Source organism: Ambystoma mexicanum, chromosome 6q (assembly GCF_040938575.1).
Source record: "Ambystoma mexicanum isolate Mex_15411 chromosome 6q, UKY_AmexF1_1, whole genome shotgun sequence".
Classification (NCBI taxonomy): Eukaryota; Metazoa; Chordata; class Amphibia; order Caudata; family Ambystomatidae; genus Ambystoma; species Ambystoma mexicanum.
Genome location: NC_090937.1, coordinates 1,264,956,817 through 1,264,977,018, shown reverse-complemented (window position 1 = coordinate 1,264,977,018; position 20,202 = coordinate 1,264,956,817). Strand labels below are relative to the sequence as shown.

The following is a 20,202-nucleotide window of genomic DNA, read 5'->3' as shown; positions in this document are numbered from 1 at the left end:
TTTATGGACAGGAGATATGGGTACGATAATATAAGAACTTTATTGAACATTATTGGGTTGTCAGGTAAAGATGTGGATGAGAGTTTGCTTGTATTTTCTGATGCTGAGAAGGCGTTTGATTGTTTTAACTGGTCATTTTTAAATTATACTTTAACTCCACAATTTTTTAATGTGATTGGTGCTTTACAGTATGACATCTCGGCTAAAATTTGGGTGAATGAGGTTATGTCCGGCTCTTTTCAACTGTTTAGGGGAACCAGACAAGGTTGTCCACTTTCCCCCTTTCTGTTCAATTTGGCTCTTCAGCCGTTGCTGGCATATATTAGACAGGAACAGAATATTTGTGGATGGAAATTAAAAGATAGTGAAATAAAAGTATTGGCATAGGCTGATGACCCAACAGTGGTTTTGACTAATCTGGGTGAAGGAGGAACTTTACTTCGGGAAATGTTGCAGGAAGTGGGTCGATTATCGGGCTATGAAGTGAACTGGGGAAAAACGGCGGTCTTTCCGTTGAAAATGAATCCGCTGAGTAGAAGGTTATTTTCTATTGGGACTTTCAGTGGGCAGATGTCTCAGTAAAATATTTGGGGGTCTATTTGATGCGGGATATTAGAAGGATAGTTGATTTTAATATTGACAAATTGAAGGAAACGCTCCTAAAGGATATTCGTAGGTGGGATAGGTTGACTTTAAACCTTGGGGCTAAAATCAATGACGTCAAAATGGTATTGCTTCCGAAAGTTTTGTATTACATTCAATCCCTTCCATTAAAGTTCACGAAGAAGGCGTTGAAGCGCATTGATAGAATTTGTGGGGAGTGGGAAAGAGACCAAAAATTCCACGATTTATTTTAATACGTAGTGTTAGAGATGGGGGTTTTGGTTATCCGATATTAGATAATTATTATACAGGATTCCTTTTGAAAAACGTTTCCTATTACTTTGGGGAGTATGGAGGTTTTGATCCGTTTTGGCTTTGGATGGAAAGGGAAACGTTGAGTCCGTTCCCTGTGGACTGCTTATATTTATATGGGAAATTACTGAATTAGAACCGTTAGCAGCAACAAAAAACGGCTTTAGTCTCCTTGATTCAAGGGTGTGGACAAAATTTGTTTTTTTACAGTTCCGCTTCTCTCTGGTTGAATCCTGGTTTACAGATTGAGAACAGAGTGTTGAACTGGAGGGGATGGGCTAATAGAGGTATTTTGAAAATTGGTGATGTGTGGAAAGATGGTAGGATGGTTACATTTGAAAACCTGATGAATCAATATGGGTTAACCAATAGGGAGTTTGAGAGATATAGGTTGCTGGGAAACTTATTGTTGGAGAGGTTTCAAATGTTAGGCGACCCTTTAGGTGACAAGCCCCAAGTGTGTACATTGTACACTGCCACTGCCACGCCGAATGTAGTCTCTACGTTTACCAGACTTATACCTGTTCAGGTGTGTATGTGGGATTCTTGGGAGAAATTGCGGAATAAATGGGTGACTGAGTTGGGGAGAGATATATCGGATACTGAATGGGCCAATGCTTGGACGGTAACAGTAAGAGCCAAAATGGATTTGACCTTGAGGTATGTTCATCAGCGAATCTTGGGGTGTATTTATAGGACACCAGTGAAAATGAAAGAGCAGGGTTTGCTGGAATCGGATTCATGTTGGGGATGCTCTCGTTCAAAAGGAACTTATCTGCATATGCTTTGGGAGTGTGATAGGGTTCTTTCATTTTGGAAGGAGGTTATAGATCGGGTAGAGCTAGTGATAGGTAAATCGTTCCCTCTGACTTTTATGTCTGCAGTTTTTCTTTCAAAGGTGGGTAGGTGTTGGGAAATTTGTGAGGCCTCTGATTGGATTGATACGGCATTATTAATGGCAATAAAACATATTATGAAAGTGTGGAAGTCACATAAGAAGCCACATACTGATAATTGGGTGGCGGATATGCGCACACTTTCAAAGTATGAAAGGTCTCCAGCATTTCGGCTTCATCGAGAGATTGAATATTGTGACAATTGGGATTCTTTTAATGAATTGTTTGAGTAAGGTATAGAATTAATATGTTTGGTGGATTGTGGGGTGGGGGTTGATGTAATGTGTCTTTGTCTTTAGTCTTGTATGTGTATAAGTGTTGTTTGTGTTGTTAAAGTTCACATTGGAGTGTGAGGGGAGATTTTCAGATAAGGAATTGCTGTTGACTGACGGTTATTATTGTCAAAGGAACTGTTATGTATATTGTTGCTTTTTTTTCTTTTACTCTCACCAGTATGTTTTAATGTTGTTCATGGTTTAAAATTAAATAAAGTTGATTAAAAAAAAATCTGATGCTGGATCTGAAATCCAGAAGCCATAATCTTAGACTCCCAGAGGAAGTTGCTGCAGACGGCCAGTTGGAGAAATCTTTAATTAAAATTTTGTCAGAAGCTTATGGCTATGGTATGCTTTTACCAGGTGACTTGGATTATGCTTTTAGAGTTGGAAAATTGGCCAATGCTAAACTAAGGCAGATCCTTATGGTTTTTAACAAGACAAGTGCTAAGGAAAGGGTACTTAAGTCAGCCAAAGACAAGGGCCAGGTGGTTTATCATTCATCAAAATTGGCTATATTTCCAGACTATCCTAAGGATCTGGTGGAGAAAAGGAAATCATTTCAAGAAGTCGAGAGACTGGCAAAGGAAAGGGATAAAGGCTATTCCGTTCACACCTGCAATATTTAAAATATACTTTCCATCAGGTTTAAAATCGACTGAAGAAGCAAAAAAATGGATCTTGGCTTATATTGGCTCTAATAACAGCTAGAGAGGGGTAGTTTTATGCTTGGGAATGTGCGTGTACATTTTGAATGTATGAATGTGTTTGTTTTGTTTTGAAGGCGTCATGCAGCTTTTATCACCGTTTAGTTTTACATTGTGGTATTTTACATATTCAATCTAACTCATTTGTTATTTAATTGAAATTCATATTGAAATTAATCTTCACTAAGTATCTAAGTATCTATTTAATTTTCAAAATTGCTGTTACATAACGTTTTTGGAATGCTTGCGCGTGTACTCATATTGCTGAAGTGGTTTTGTTTTGATAACGAGGAAATATTAGGTCCTTTCCTCCATCATTGCGCGGATGGCCGCCGTAACATGTCCAGTGTTGTCAACGTAATACGGCACTCGGCTACGCAGTGATTCTGGAAGAATGTATGGTGACTGGATGGAAGTTATGGTTCCCCACTACTGCTGACGGTGGGTAATAACAGCCGAAATGCGAATTGTATATCTGGTTCTGTGGCTCTTTGTAGCCTGCGTGTCTAGGTCGAGAATTGTACTTGGTGTACAATTGATTGGGAATGGGATGGTTTGTATATATGCTTCATAGTATTCGTTTATCAAGACTGCACCGCAAGTACTGAGATATGCTACGTCAACATTTTAAGCACTTGAGTGGTTGAATATGAAACACGCTCTTTCATGACAATGCTCTGGTTAAACAGCATTTTTGTTTAATGGCTTAGAGTTGTGTCACCTACCCAAATATGCTACTGTTCACTGATGTATAGTGAACAGTTACGTGTGGTGTATATGGGCTGATTCTGTGATTGCGTTACGGTTCTATTGGATATTTGTGGTGGTATTTATGTATTAACTTTTTCTGAATCTCAGAACATCACACATGCTACAGGAAGGGTTTATAGATTATACCTTGTCAGCTTTGATTCACATACCTGTTTCAAAGCCTTTTAAGTGCTTAGTATGCGTCTTGGTGCAGTTATTGGGCACAGAGAGGATTATTAAATTAGGAGATATTTTGGGCACCCTTATCTTTGTTGGGCTTTTGATATCCCAAATTAACCTGGACTAGGAAACTTTGTTTGAATAATTTAACCTAGTGGCCAATCCTCTACGTAACAGCAACCTTTTTTGTTTGATATATATATTATACACCTGCCCCAGACTGTTACGTTTTCCTATGGGCAGACTATATAGTGGCTCCCTTGTTGTGGATCCAAATTAACCTGGCACCTTATCTTCAGTGATTTGGATGGCATAATCGATTTTGCCTTGTATAATATTGGGGTTGTCCTGCATTGACACTGGGATGCCTTTTCATCCAGCAAGTGCCAAATGCACACTGAATTGTGTATATATAGCGCTATTATCTGGCGTTTCACAATGGCATGAGGGAGTGGGGTCCTTATAACTTTGACACCTATGTGGGACGATATTAGCCTTTGTCTGATGTCAAGATTATGGGTGTAATTTTGGGCATCTGTCTTTTGGCGGATGGGTCATTGCCATTGTTTCTCACGGCCCCCGTGTTATTATCATAGATATATTATACAGTACTTGGGGTAATATGAGGATTTTGGCTTTGTTAAAGTAAGTATTCATGCCTTTTTGAATGGGAAGCTTCTCTTTCCAAGGGCTGGAATATGTATGATTTTTGGGAGTCACATGGAGGTTCATGGAGGACACACATTTAGTATTTAATTGTTTTCTCGTTGCCAGAGGCTTGATGGTTAGTCTCTCATTGTGGATGGCAGCACAGCTTGCGCAACTGTTGATTTTAGGTTTGTCAGCTTGGGGTTTAGTGCACGTTTTATTTCTCGCTTTTGAGGGAGCTCACTGGTGATTTTGCACCTGATATAGTAGCTACTGGTACTGTTCTGGTTTCATTATATGTTCTAGTAGCACTCCCGGGACATCAGTTTAAAGGTACTATTATTCTATATTTAATTCAAATGTGTTCAGTATATCTATATAGCTTGAGATTTTAAGTTCTTCTGCAGGGCTGTGATCCTTCACAGTTTTTTTTTATTTATTTTCTTGCACTTGAAATCATTTTTTGCAGATTATGCTTCCAATATAGGGGGTGTAACATTGATGGTTTGTTTCTTTGGTTTTGGATTATAGGGAGTCGCTGCTATTTGTTGGGATGGGAAACACAGTTTACTTACTTGTTCTATTCTCAGCATAGCTCTGTGTAGTGTTTTTTTAGGTTTAGTTTAGACATCTTGTGCTCTTTATTAATTTTATATGTTTGGCCCTTTTTATTTGTTCCTTTGTACTCTTTTTATTTATTTTTTATTTATCTTTTCCTTTTTACTATTGAGGCTTGTGAGTTTAGTTCCTATTGGTCGACAATGGCAGCTCAAGGTACATTTTCAAAGGACTTTGTACGAGTGGTGTCTTGGAACATTAATGGGCTGAATAGCCCCATTAAAAGAAAGAAAGTTTTAGCACACTTGAGGAATCTTAAAGCAGACATTATACTCCTACAGGAGACTCATCTGTCAATGTACGAGGCCACTAAGTTTGAGAAATGTTAGACGGGGCAGATGTTGCATTCAACTTTCAGTTCAAGCTCAATAGGGGTGTCGACCTTGTTTGAGAAAAGTTTCCAAGGGAAAATTGTCAGTTCTAAATCAGATAAGGATGGTCGCTGGTTGTTTACCAATATACAGATCCAAGACTTGGAATTCACCATTTGTAATGTCTATCCACCTAATATAAACAGTAGGGTATTTTTTAATGGTTTAGACCGACATGTATTGGACACGAAAGTGAAAGACTTGATAGTGATTGGAGATTTTAACCTGGTGGTTGATCCTGCTTTGGATAGTAGCGGATGCATGGGCAGAGATGGCAGGAAAAAAGACAGGAATGCTCTACTGATAAGCGATTTTGGTCTGTCCGATGTGTGGAGGCTACAACATCCCACTGGGAGGGAATATACCTTTCATTCAGGCGCCCATAACATTTATTCACATGTAGATAACATGTTAACATCAGTTCTGATCACTGAGAATGTGGTTAATTGCGAAATCGAATACATCGTCATTTCTGACCATGCACCCATTTCATTAGACCTTTCTCTCAGTTATATGCCTAATAGATCTAGGGTTTGGAGGTTTAACACCATGATCTTGAAAGAGGATGATCTTAAGGATTTGTTGGTTGACGAGGCAGTGGGATATTTTGATTCCGATTTAAATGCGGAAGTTGGATTGGATACTACATGTGAAGCATTCAAATGTGTGATGCGTGGTGTGTCCATGAGAATGTCTGGTTTAAGAAAGAAGAGGAGAAATGAGCAGACTAAAAATGTAGAGGTCTCTATCAAATGTCTGGAAAAGGACATAATGTGTAGTTATGAGGCAGGGAAATCTACTAAGCTGATGAAAATGAAATATGATTTGAACAAGATTTTGAGCGAAAAGTCTGAGTTTACAATATTTAGGTCCAAATGTAGGTATTATGAAGTGGGAGGGGGAGAAGTGTAGTAGGTTATAGGCTCACAGGTTAAGGTTGAGGGAAGCAAATAAGTCAATAGATGCCATTAGAGGTGACCAAGGTGTGACCAGAGACCCAGTTGAAATCAGTAGCATCTTTTCATGCTTTTACAAAGACCTGTACCACGATCATTCTCAAATAGACTTGAATTGTCCGGACCAGTTTTTTTAATCTATACAGATCAAACAATTATCAAATATTAATAGAGACTTTTTGGACTCTGAGATTTCCCTAGATGAGGTGAGAAAAGCAATCTGGGCGCTAAGCTTGGGAAAATGCCCGGGTCCTGACGGGCTTCCATTTGAATTCTATCGCTTGATGCCAGAAAAAATATTATCATTTTTGCGAGAGGGCTTCGTAAATTGCAAGTCAAGTGGGCTATTGTCTCCGTCTCTGAGATATACTACAATCTCTCTTATACACAAACAAGGTCGCCCAGAACTCGACACAAGCAGCTATAGGCCAATCAGCCTAATAAACTGTGCCGCTAAAATACTTTCAAAGATCCTAGCTAACAGACTGGAGAAATTGTTCCCCGAGTTAATCCACTGAAACTAATCTGGCTTCATTAAAAGTAGAGCCCCTGTCTCGAATATGAGAAATGTACTGCTTACCTTGGAAAAGTGCCGGAAGCTTGAATTGGACTCAGTGGCTTTATCTCTTGACGCTGAGAAGGCTTTCGACCGGGTGAAATGGAGCTTTCTGTTTGGTACTATGGAAAGAATGAACTTTGGCCTAGAATTTATGAGATGGATCAGAGTACTCTATACGCAGCCAACTGCTGAGATCAACACAAACAGAGTTATATCTGGGAAATTCAAGTTGCGACGGGGGACAAGGCAGGGTTGCCCCCTGTCTCCTCTTCTCTTTGTATTATCAATTGAGCCTTTGGCTGAAGCCATTAGATCCAATGACAGAATTGTGGGCGTCAATTATAATGGAGTTTGCCAGAAGTTGTGGCTCTACACGGATGACTTGCTGTTGGTCATCCAGGATCTTGATTCGTCTGTCTCCGAGTTCATGATCTTGCTCGAGGATTTCAGCCTTGTATCTAATTACAAAATCAATTGGTCTAAGACAGAGGAGCTGCCAAGCTCACATCTGACTAATAGTGTGCTGCTGAAGATCTGGGCTTCAGATGGTGTCTGACACAAATGAAGTATCTGGATTACAAGCAATATGAGGGCGATGATAAATCTGAATCTGGAAATGGTGACACAGAAGATGAAATCGGAAGTGGACCGCTGGAATGAACTAAACCTATCCATTGGTGGCAAGGTGAATGCAATCAAAATGGTTCTGGCCCCAAAGTTGAACTACATATTGGGCATACTCCCTCTTCCTGTTAGTAAACATAGTTGGAGAAAGGTGGATAGTATCTTGCAAAACTTCTTGTGGAATAGGAGACAACCAAGATTAAAGCTCTGGAAATTGCAATTGCATGGTGACAGGGGAGGGTTGAATGTTCCAGGTTTTGAGCAGTATCATCAGGTGTTTTCACTGCATCATGTCATGCCATTCTTGACTGGTGAAGGAGATGATTGGGCCAAGGCGGAGGCAAGGGGCGCTGGTCCTCTGGGTTCTGAGGTCCTTGTTTCCACGGTCCCCATGGAACGGGATGGTCTTTCTGTTTTAACTGTTTTAACAAACTTTCTCAGAACAACTTTGAAGTCATATGAAGTAGCAGCAAATGTATCTCCTGGCAAATCTGAAATTCTTCTATCTGGTTGAACCCAGCTATCAAGGTGAACAATAAAGTCCTGTCGTGGCCTGCTTGGCACGCTGCAGGCATTAGTAAGATTGGGAACCTTTTTGAAGGAGCGAGATGAAAGTAAGTATTGAAACTTCAGTATGGTTTGTCTGGTTGTACATATGGAGAATACAGGAAGTTAAAAAGAGCTATGAACACTCCATCTATGGACAAATCTGAATTATTGTCCATGATTAGGAAAATTGGCAACAGCGATCACTCAGCGTCAAAGATGTATAATTTTCTGAGAGGCTTTGCAAAGGGAAATTATCAAATCCAATGTGTCTGGTCTAGATGCCTGGTGGAAGAGATGACACCGGATAGATGGAGTGTTCTATGTGGTAATATCAAAAAGATGTCCTTGAATGTTAGTGAAAGGTCTCGTCAAGTTATGATCTTAAATAGAGCGTTTTGGACGCCGGTGAGGATGAAGGAACGAAATTTGGCAACATCAGACTGCTGTTGGGGTTGTGGTCATGTTCAAGGCATGTTGGAACATATGCTATGTGAATGCCATAAAGTGAGACACTTCTGGAATGAGATCACATCTACAATGAACAAAATTCTGGAGGAGAATCTAGACTATGATTTTGAGACTGTAATTTTGGGGGAAACCTCTTGTTTGGATTCATTGAGTAATCACCAGATCACATGGATTTTGAGAGGGGCAATGGTGGCGAAGAAGTTAATTCTGCGAAACTGGAAATCTGCTGATTATCTGTCAGTCAACAGTTGGCTGGAGGAGATGTTTCGTATTTGTAAAACTGAAAATGTCATCTACTCAGTGCAAAAGAAGAGGCCTACTTTTGATAAGATCTGGGGGGCATTCTTGGATGCAGACCTGGACTGATTAGGCATCCAGTGCCGGGTTGGCCTCTGCAGATAAGTAGTCATCTCGTTTGATTTTTGTTGGATAGCATTGTCATTCACATGTTTTGTGAGCTTAGTGATTTGTTCCTTGTAGGAATCGTCCGGTCTTCTTTGCTTACCTAATATGCCAATTTTAGTTATGTATGACCATTGGTTTTTGGATGTTTTCTGTTTCTTCATCTTTTTTTTTTCTTCTCTCCCTCTTTCCTTTCAACAATGCCAGAGAAGACCACTTACCGACAACGGTACAGGCTGGGTTCAAGTCGATAAATGTGAAGCTGGACGACATAGTTGCAACAATTGGGTCACTCAAATCGATGCTGAGAAGGAGAGCATACGGATAACCAAGGCCGAAGCCAGAATTAGCGTAACAGAGGACAAGGTGGATCAACATGACCGCGATATGATACAGATATATGATTCTCCTGAAGGGAGAATTATCCAAGATGAAAAGGCAAATGTGATGACTTGGAATCGAGATCTAGGAGAAATAACGTGCACATCGTCGGGATCCCCGAATCGGCCTGTAAATGCCAAATGGAAATATTCATGGAGTCGCTACTGAGATCCCTTTTTACTACTGCCTCATTCTCTGAACATTTTCTAGTAGAACGTGCACATCGCACCTTGGCCTCAGTCCCTAAACCAGCCCCCACCCCCACAATATTATAGCGAGACTGTTGAACTACAGAGATAGAGACATAATCCTGAAACTGTCGAGAGAACAAGGCACACTAAGATGGGGTGCAGGCCCAGAGGAACACATATGACCCGGTGAAGAGACAACTTAGACTCCGGCGGATTCCATATGCGTTGATATTCCCGGGAAAACTACAAATTCAGCATGCAGATAGGGCGCACTTTTTCAAGAACCCTACCGTGGCCATGAACTATGTAGAACATTCCATCCCAATCCCACCTCAACTCTGTGACGCGGATCAAAACAGGAACCCTGGCCCCGAAAACGAGAGAAGGGATCCTGCAGACTGAGTCATGGGACCTTTGGTATCCTTAATGTTCTGCATTGTAATGTTAAGAAATCAACAGACACCAATATATAAGTTACTAAGCAGCCTGAGCAGTGGCATGCAGCTGACAGCCTTCAGGGGGTAGCTGCAACTAACGTGCCTCGGGAAAGTTCCATGAGTTACACAGGAGTACATCATCCAGTTGGGGCAGATGGTGTGGGTGATGGGAGGGGGAAGGGTATGTACGAGTCCAAGTTCAAGTTTGGGGGGAAAGTCAGTACATCACGTTGGGTGAAAGTTGGATGACGTGATGCTAGAATTCCAGGGAATGTTATAACAATGTTGGCTGGGGGATGATGGGGGAAGAGAAAGGGTTGGCTGAGGAAGTTAAAAGTTGGGAAAATAATAGTCATGTTGAAAGCAATTGTATGATCAATAGGTGCACAAGCATCACATTCATTCTTAAAGCTTACCAAATATGGCGGATCCAAGGGAAAAGGGTTACAAATTAAATTGTTGACCTGGAATGTCTGTGGCCTTAATAATCCGGCTAAGGCAAGGAAAGTCAGTTCATATATTTTGCGACAGGAGCACAAGATATGTATGTTGCAAGAGATGCACGCTTTGGGGAAGGTGAATAAATCCTTTGCACAAAACTGGGGTCCACTGAGGTACTATATGGAATACTCCACACAAGCATGAGGCGTCCTCACCATTATTCATCCCTCGCTGGGATTCCGGACCTCTGGGTCAGTATGTACTAGTAGGGGGTGAAGTGGCTAGCCATCCGATCATATTAGTCAATACATATGGACCCAATTTAGATGACCCTGGATTCTACCATACAATTGGGAAATGTTGATTCTCCTAGATGAGACCAGGGTAATAAGGTCTCATCTAGGAAAATAATGGGCGATAACAAGGGGCGGTGGGAGATTTTAATACCATTTTGAATATGAAACTGGGAGGAGGCCGAAATGTACTTGGTGGCCTTAGGGACACTGTCTGTTTCAACGGTTGTTTGTGTGTGCATGAGCTAATCGATGATAGTTTCGGTGCCTGTTTGGGAGCGGGCATATGAGAAACTATAACCGTTGAGATTCGGCTTCTCTTTACGTTGAGAGTCTTGCGCCAAACACAAGGGCACAGCAGATCTTGGTGCGCGTCAATCCAGAAACACTTGAACTGCTCTTTGTCACTGCATGGCCCTCTTTCAACATTTTTGTTGAATTGTGGCTCGGGTTTGTTTGTTTATGGTGTTTGTGAGCATCCCAGTGTTTGTGTATGTGAGTGCCTTTGTCACCAGGTGTGGTCTTCACAGCAGAGTGCAGGGCCTGTCCTACTGAGCTGGGGACTGGCACACAGAAGTCCACTGACCCTATTATGTATTTGGCGTTGCTATGAGCACTGTAGCTGCCCTGCTCTTCCTCAGATTCCTCTGCGCTGTTGGGGCTTTCTGAGAAGGCCTTGGTCAGCATGGCGTAGGCTGCCCACTGTTTAGTGCGTCTGTCTTAACATCTTTGGATGAAAGAGCTTAAACGCTGAGCAGACATTTTTCGGAGGGATCTCTGGGAAGACAGTGGTTGCACACGTTGTGTCTCTCCACGGCTATTTCCTACTACAGGAAGGACAGAACTTAAAAGGTGTATTTTCCATAATAGAAGAAAAGGGCAGCTAGACAACTAGCATAAAAGGGGGATGTGAATAAAGATCTTCTCTAAAGACAATGAAAGAAAAATGTTCAACCCCTCTCCCACTCTCCCTACTGTACATGCCGCATCCTGGTGTAGGCTGAAGCCAGCGAGGAGTTGAGATGTCATCGAAGACTTTCGTCTAGAAGTGGGGATGATAACATAGCTGAATCCCACTTGATGTGTCGAACTATCGTGATAGAAAGTCTGGTAAGCCAAGAACTCTGCATAGAGTGACCGACCACGATGGCAGAAAAAACAATCTGAGGACCTCAACTCGTGAAGGACCATGGGTGCAGTACATGCCACTTTAGGGATAGTATTACAGACACACCCAGTTGACGTCTCTTTTCGAATTTCGAAAACAAGTCATGCAACTCTCCAAACCTACCAATAGATGTTGACCTGTGCAAAGCACGTGATTCTAAGCGATCCACAAGTCTCAGAAATATATATATGAGATACATTATTCACCGTAATTGTATTTATGATGCTTGTATCTGCTTAGATTCACATGCTGTGCATAGGCCGACATCTAGTGGAAGCTGCGGAGTATTACAGTTTGTTTTTCGAAACTCGAAAATGGGTGTCGACACAGGGCGGGCCAGTAATACTATCCCTAGTGTGACGTCCACTGTACCCATGATCTCCCACGCGTCTAGGACCCTCAGATTGTTTTTTTCCGCCATACTGGTCAGAAGCATTCCGCGGAGTTCCCTGGCCTTAGCCATACTTTTGCTAAAATATTGTTATATTTCCCCATTTCTCCACCCCAATGTCGAGACACCGAACATCCACACTCGACGCCGGCACGGAGAAAGAATCGACCGTTGAGAGCTGCACGACAGATTTGGGCCTCAGAAGGCCTCTGGCCTCGGCCCTAGGAAGGCCTCTGGCCTCGGCCCTGCAAGTAGGGAGAGTGGGGGGTGGACATACTATACACTCATTTGGTATATAGGTACATTCTTATATGTTCCTACACTTATTAGCCCGCTGCCACAAGGTGCGTATGGAGGGTACCCCTTTCCAATTTTGCCCCAAGTGCAACCGCAAGTACCCTTGGGTTGACAGGCACGCCACGTGCAATCTCTGCTTACCGAGGGACCACCCCGAGGCTAACTGCAGAGCGTGTAGTAGGTTCAAACCGAAAACACTCAAGGACAGTTCGATCAAGCGTTGGGCCCACCACGCCAGGCATCAAGAAGCCATGGCAGCGGAGGGCGCCTTCAGCAATGGCAGCGACGCCGTGCTTTCGGACGGCGAGGGCAATGTGGCGTCATTTGACAGCCAAGCGCAAGTCCCTGACTTCGGAAGGTCGTCCAGCAGGGAGGAATCGGTGTCCTCTGGGCGTTCTCGATGTAGATCGCCGCATGACTCCAAGCAACCATCCACTGTTGCCAGACGTGCCTCGCTCCCCAAGGTAACGGAGGTTCGATCGTCAGAAGACGAAGCCGACCTCTATCTCCAGACCGCGCTCCAGGAGTCGGCGCCAACAGGCCGCACAACGGCTGTTCCCGAATCCCAACCTCCACGCTCCAGAGATAGGGACACTACCCCGTACCTCGGCGCCAGGCATCGAAAGGCTCCGAAGGGGCGAAAAAACAGGGTAAACACTCTTCCACTCATGGGGAAGGGGGAAAACAACAGAGGAAGCAGTCTTTGCCTCCTTCCACACCTCAGAAACATTCTACCCCACATAAACAGATGGACAAGCCTCGGTCTTCTGTTATCCCTAAGACCCCTGTTCAAACCAGTAGGTCTAGTCAAGTTAATACAGGGAAAGGCCTTCAAGGTTGAATGAAAAAATGAAATAGATTCTACTGATAGGAAACGTTACACAACCTGCCTATCTACACCACAATGTTACATAAACGGTCTACTGCTGTTTTAACGAAGTAAATTACTTCGAGGCAGTTTACTTCATTGCTATTACTTCAAATTACTTTGTGTGGAAGTAATTATGTACATGTATTTAAGGGGTATCATGGTGGCTTGCGGTACGGGTGGTAGTGAAGGAGAAGAGGCTATGGGGGCATGGGGAGACCCCTGCCACCCAAAAAAAGAATTTGAAAAGAAATTCAAAGTGATTTCAAAAAAGTAAAGTACCACACAGTAATTTAATTCATTGTTATAGCGTAGAACCAAATAAACATAATTCAAACAGGAACTTACTGCTTTCTGTTGATGTAGTCAAACATTTCTGAACAACCGACTAATGATTCCATTGCTAGATAGCAATCAAACTTCTAGAAATAATAACTAATATATTTATTTTTTTCTGGAAGCAATGTATAACCAAAAAGAAAAGAAAATGTACCCTTCTAGTATACATTGGACTGTGGGACTTGTTTACTGAACATCACCTTACCTGGAAGACTCCACAGACCAGACACCTCCAATGTCCTCAGCTTTTTCTCCAGTTCTGCAACTCGATTACCTAAAATTCTGTTGAAAAAATGAACATGTATTTGATATATCCCTAGCTCAGAGGAATCATACTGCAGTGCAATCTGATGTAGCCTGAGACTAAAACAGCAACATCTTGTAAAAACTTTCGGTCACAGAGGTGGGGATGCAAATCAAATAAAACTCCAATCAGGCAAGTAAAATCAAGTGAGATGTAAAGCTTTAAGAGTCCTTTGTGATGAATACAAGGAAAATAAATGCTGACTGAGCTACTATAGATACGGTAGAACCAGGAAGGGAAGAGCGTGAGGAATGAGTACAATGGAAAGAGACAAAGGAATGTGAGAATAACAAATAGGGAGAATAAGAATGGTTTTGAAAAAAATGCACATACAATGGATGTGGATGGGTAGATAAGGGCATGGATGGAAATCAGCAGACCATGGAATTAAGGAGGACATACATTTGAGAAAAATGGAACAGGCCATTGGAGATCAATGATGGCAGATTTTGACCAGCCTGACAGTCTTCCCAGAACTGCTGACTCTAAAGCATCTGACTGCTACTGTCAGTAGAGCCCTGCTGAATTAAGGCATAGACCAGGTTTGACTGTAACGGCTTAGACTTAGCCATAGACACCGCTGGTACACTCTTTGTTTTTGCTTTGCTTTGACTCCTGTCCTGACTTTTTGGAGGCAAGTAAAGCCTTCTGCTTCACTTCCCTTGTCTTTTTGATCCTTTGTACAGGGAAACTAATCAATCCATAAGAGTATCAGTATTATTGAATTTCTTGTATTGTTACAATTGCACATATCACTCTGAAGTGAAGGGTGGCTAGGATATTAGATTTGTTGCAACTTTTTCTGTAATTGCTTTTTGGTTAGATTTACAATGTGCCTAGGATGGGATGGTTGCAAGCGGATATTTATCTAACATGACCTTTTTGACTTTTTACTCGTGCACCTTTGCATTTAGCGCAAATGGATACTTAAATGGCCTGCACCCTAAGATTGCTGTGCCACAAGGTTTTTGCCTTGTGGCACAGTGTGTCCACTGGCCATTTTGTTTTTGGGCCTTCTTCCTGCCCTCTCAGGTCTGGAATTGACATATGTGGGAAGCCCTTTGCTGGGGGAAGCTGCTGCTAACCCAGGCAAAAAGGCAGTTTCTGTGTGAGGCCGGATGTGGGAGTTGGAACTGTCTAGTCACAGTACACATCGTGGTGCCTGAATGTCTATGGCTTGGCAGATTTGGTGGCCAGTGGCTACCCATGGTTAGAGAGTCACTGTCAATTTGAATGGTGCAGACCCTTATAATTGGTGGACCTGATGTAGCATCCAGTCTGAATCCTTGACAAAAGGAGGACTTCTGCAGCAACTCGACAGATCATCATTGGAGCCAAGACCCCTAAGAAGAAGTGCAGCATGACCCGAGGACAACAAACACTAAGGGGAAGGTTAAAACACTGGACAAGAAAGGGAAACCAAACCTCTCTTACATGTGGATAGAGTGGGCAGAGCGACAAGGCTTAACTCTCAGGTAGTGGTAGTAGGTCAGCACAGAGGTACAATTAGTCCAAACACATAAGTCCAGAAAATACACCACACTGAAATACTGAAAAATATATACTTTAATAAAGTCACACATACAACACTATCAGTCCCCATAAATACTTTAAACATTAAAACACAACATTAAAAAGATTTCAAGCATATGTACAAAAACAGTAATACCTATACAAGGAATTTGCCAACCCAAATGTCTATATGTGGGTACTGTGCCACGGGCCAGCACCCAACATAAAATAACATGGGTGTGTGGAGAAGCAGGATACTACATAACTCATCAAATAGGTAAGCACAAAGCAACCTGCACAACTAAGTGCAGTGTCCTAAAGACACATCCCTCCCTGAATAGGTGTGAAAGCCCTAGGCCCGATGGCCAGCACCAAACATACATGGCAGGGTGTGGAACTGAAAAGGGAAAACCCATTTAACCCCAACGAAAAATAGATTCAAACTCCCTAGGCCCAAAACATAACACACCATTAATTTAGTCCTCCAAGAGCCTTATTGCATTATTAACACCCAGTTGCCCAGAACAATACCTAAAGGCCTCAGAGAGGATGGAACAGCAGTGAACATTAGCTAAAGCTTCTAATCCTCAATGAATATTTTAACAGTAGTTACCTCCCTGCTACATTTCCTGGAAAAATATACATAATGGTTCAGGTTACAGTGTTTCAGGTGTGTTTACCCAAGCAGAAATGCAAGGGATGATTTTAAACAGATAGCAAAATCACAGGTAGGTATTGAAATTGTGAGTCTTAGACCAGAGCTTAATGAACCTCTAGAAAATCCAGCAAAAATGTCCAGGGGTAGGTACGTACCCTCGAGTCACTTTAAGGAGAGTTCTAGTGAAGTTCAAAGTTCTATAGGAGATAATGGTAAAAGTTGAAGGCCCATCCACACTGAAGGATCTAAGCACATTTCTATCTCACAGGTTCAGATGCTGCAACAATCAACCCCAGCGAAGGCCACTGGAGACCCCAAGAAAGAGTTCCAAAGGCCATAAGGGGAACCCCAGATGAAGCAATTGAACAGGTGGACTTCCCAACGCAAGTCTATGGGGAACCACAGTGTAGAGAAGCCCCTCAATGCTCACACCAAAAAAATATACAGCTCACTAGGGAAAAAAGCCCAGCACACTTCTTGCAATGAGAACAAGGTTTATTTCCATACAAGACAGCGGAACGCTCTGATGAAATCAACATGGGCGATAGTTTATAAAAGGTAAAACGTGTCACAACCGACGTAAATCACATAGGTTACAAATCCACATAGCTGGTTGGTGTGACCTTATACATAGGCGGCCTTCTCCATATAGGATGCCAAGTCATTGGTGCCAGATCGTTCTGTCCATCTTCTTCCACGCTGTGTTCTTCCTTGCACGTCATCGGGCGCGAAATCCGTAATTGCCAATAATTAGCGCAAATCATAACATTCCCTATATGTAGCAGTAGACGATACTCTCGAGGTCACCATAACTTACAAACACAGCTCGAACCCAGATGCGTCGGTGCTGTTACAGTTCTTCCCACCCTGGGCTTAAATGTGTTACTTTCTCTCCCTGACACCACAAAGAACAGATAACACAGATCCAGAATGTTGTGCTGTGATCTTTCTGATAAATTTTCGATCTGTTTTATGGTCGGTAGCCTGGGGCTGGCTGGAATACTGGGGTCTTGGGACGGGGCATCTGGGCACTATAACCTAGGGTTTGGGCTGGAGTAGGTCAGAGGTTCATGCCCTCCTTCTCGTGGGATAACTGTTTGCAGGGCGCTCTTGGCCCCCTCATGGCCTTGCAGGGCGCATTCTTTCTGGGTTACACGTGCTAAGAATATGAGACAGTGAGACGTTATTGAAACCCTGTGGATTTGACCTTTCCCACTGCTGCCCTGACTGCAACCGTCTCCTGCATTCACACATGTATCTCTATGTTCCGTGCCCAGGCTTACTGTCCTGACTGCAGCTCAGCGCCAGGCCTCGATTTCAAGATGGCTTCTATTTTCGAAGATGGCGTTTCATTTTCTAATGCAATCTACACTGAGTCACATAATAACCTACTCATAATGCAGCGTCTATTGCTACCCTCCTCCCTCTACAACACACTCTTAGGCCTCAGCCACATTCAGAACCTCTTGGGGGTCTGGGATGATCGCCTCGCTTCCCAAAATTCCCCCTTTCGTTAATCCCACATTAACAAACTCCCAGGCAAACCCTTCTCTATCCTCCTTCTCTATTCTCTCCCTTTCCAAAATCTGTGTTTCCACATATGGCAGTGTTCCCCTCCTTGGGTACCCATGCGCTGCACACAGATCATACATTTTCCCCTACCTGCGCATACTTATTTGGGGGGCATGTCATGTATATAGAGCACTTGTCCCCTGGCTAGGTCAACCCAGTGTTCCTCATAATTCTCGGGTCTGGTGGGGGAGTTGTGATTGTGCCGGGGGGGGAGGTGGGGAGCGTTGCTCTATTGCGACCATGCGGGTATGTTAGGGTCGTCTGTTTATACCAGACTGTCTTTTATACCACGAGGTGCCCCCTGTAAGCCAATTGAAACCATCATCATGGCAGTGCTAGGCATTGTCATGATGCCTACCCCCGGGGACCCAGACCACGTCCAGCAACCCCGGAAGCAGGCATCAAGTTATCCTAAGCAAGCCCGACAACCCCTGCTAGGGGCTATTTGGGTCCAGTCCTGGAGCCAGGCTCATATGGAGAGGCAGTCCTGGTGCCATAGGCGCCAGGCTCATAGATTAAAACTTACCTGATGAGACCATGCTGCAAGAGCTCCAAGCCAAAAGAGGCTTGGAAGGGACTACTTTACTTAGGGACTATTTTTTACTCGGGCGGGGCTGGGGAGTAATACTTACCTGGGACTACTTTGGAGGGTATTTAAACCACGGCCAAAGAGCAGCACACGCTTCGCGTTATTCTGCATCCAGCAGCGCAACGCTCACCGTGCCTGCAAGTCTGCATCCAGCCTTCTGCCACGCCCGCCTCGAGTTTGGAGCTCCTAGAAAAAGGGAGAAAGAAGGAGAAAAGGTTAGAACAAGAGCAATACCTTTAATCCTTACCTGAATTCCCGATCCATCGCGCCTTCGAGCTGGAAGCAAGAAGTTATTTTATGCGCGTCGCCTCGCCTGCTGCAGCGCCACGCTGAACTCACCGGCCTTCGCAGCATCTTCACATTCCACCGCATCCTCCTGCATTTTCCCGCCGCACTCCGGCACCTAAGGAGAAGACAAGAACAGCAAGGTGAGCTAAGGGAATACACAGAGGAATATTAGTTACCCCCCCATAGACTTACCTGACTTTACCACCGGGGGTACTATTCCTCTTCACGGGTCGGCGCAGCTTCCACTGCATCTTCGCCGAACCCCGGCCCCTAAGGGGAAACAAAAGGACAGCAAGGTGAAACAAAGGGATTAACAAGGGGAACCCTCCTCACCACAATAGACTTACCTGATTTTACCACCGGAGGTATTATTCCCCAAGACGTCATACTTTCTCTCAGTGCCTGAATAAGGGAGAAAGCAACAGGTTACATATTGACTTTATTTTATCGAACTGTGTTGGAAAATTCTAATCCTTACCAGAATACTACTGGTTGCCACGAGGAACTCTTCATTAGGGTCAAGCTGCAACCTGCAAGGAATCGGACAATAGTGAAAGTCTGGCATTACAAACTTTATACTTACGGCGTCTTGCCGGGAATCTCGGAGTCAATATTGTTCTGAACTCACCAATTCCTTCGAGCCAGTGAAGCAACTGGTTATCAACGCACCCCTGCGCTCAATGCAGGATGGAGAGCTCATCTTTTCAAACCATCAGGTGAGACTATAAGAGGGGACATCAAAGGCGATCTGTGGGGAGAACAGCGGGGGCGGGGGGGATTTACGCTCAACTCCAATGGGTGGTTAATTCCCTTTCTCCATTTGCAGAAGAATATTCCTACGGGCCAAGCAAACGGAGCTAGGTGGGCCAGTTCAGTCCGTCATCTCGGCCCTACGCGTCACATTGGTGGAGACCGCAGCTGTCCAGTTCCGATCGACGGCTCTGTGGGAGCCAGGTGAGCGTAACAGGCATTGCTTTAGCACAGCATCTAATTCCCATCTGTCAGGTGCAGAAGATCATCAACACAAATGCTATCAATGGTAAAGGTATTTTCACGATTGCCTCCATCCATGATGGTGCCCAAGAGAAAAGGTTGTCGAACCAGTCACTTCTTTGGATGCAAGCCTCTATTTGCATGTGGGAGCCAAGGCTGTGCAGGATCTCTAGTATGTGTGTTAGACACCCGTTGTCGGCGTTGTTTGGGGGTACGTACGTGCAACATTAATCAAAGATTTGTTTGCATACCCCGCCTTCCATCGCTATAAGCAAGTACAACACATAGCAGTTCTGCAACATCATCAACCGGGTTGCTTGCATCTCCATCTTTATGGCATTGAGGCCTTGTTCAGTGTCATTTGCCAGCTGTATCACCTCCCAACTGACGATTTGAAGCCACCTGGCATTGGCAGCTGCTTGTATTCTGGGCAGTTGCAATGATTCAAAGAATGTCTCTTTTTTACTCTACAGTCTATATTGTTCTTGTATTTCCTTGAGCAATTGTGAGGAGTCTTGGGACAAGTAGTTGGACCTCTGCTTTCTCCGCAATTTTTCTTTCT

General features: G+C 43.5%; 1 protein-coding gene across 4 annotated transcripts in view; it reads right to left on the bottom strand.

Annotated features, from left to right (window-relative positions):
- The window catches only part of CCDC149 (coiled-coil domain containing 149), a 647,083-nt gene that overhangs the window by 158,814 nt on the left and 468,067 nt on the right, over nucleotides 1-20,202 (bottom strand). For all 4 annotated transcript variants that reach the window (XM_069631872.1, XM_069631871.1, XM_069631874.1 and 1 more), the window contains exon 10: nucleotides 13,930-14,006. In XM_069631872.1, the coding sequence (XP_069487973.1) occupies nucleotides 13,930-14,006 (77 nt within the window). The remainder of the gene's footprint in view (nucleotides 1-13,929; nucleotides 14,007-20,202) is intronic.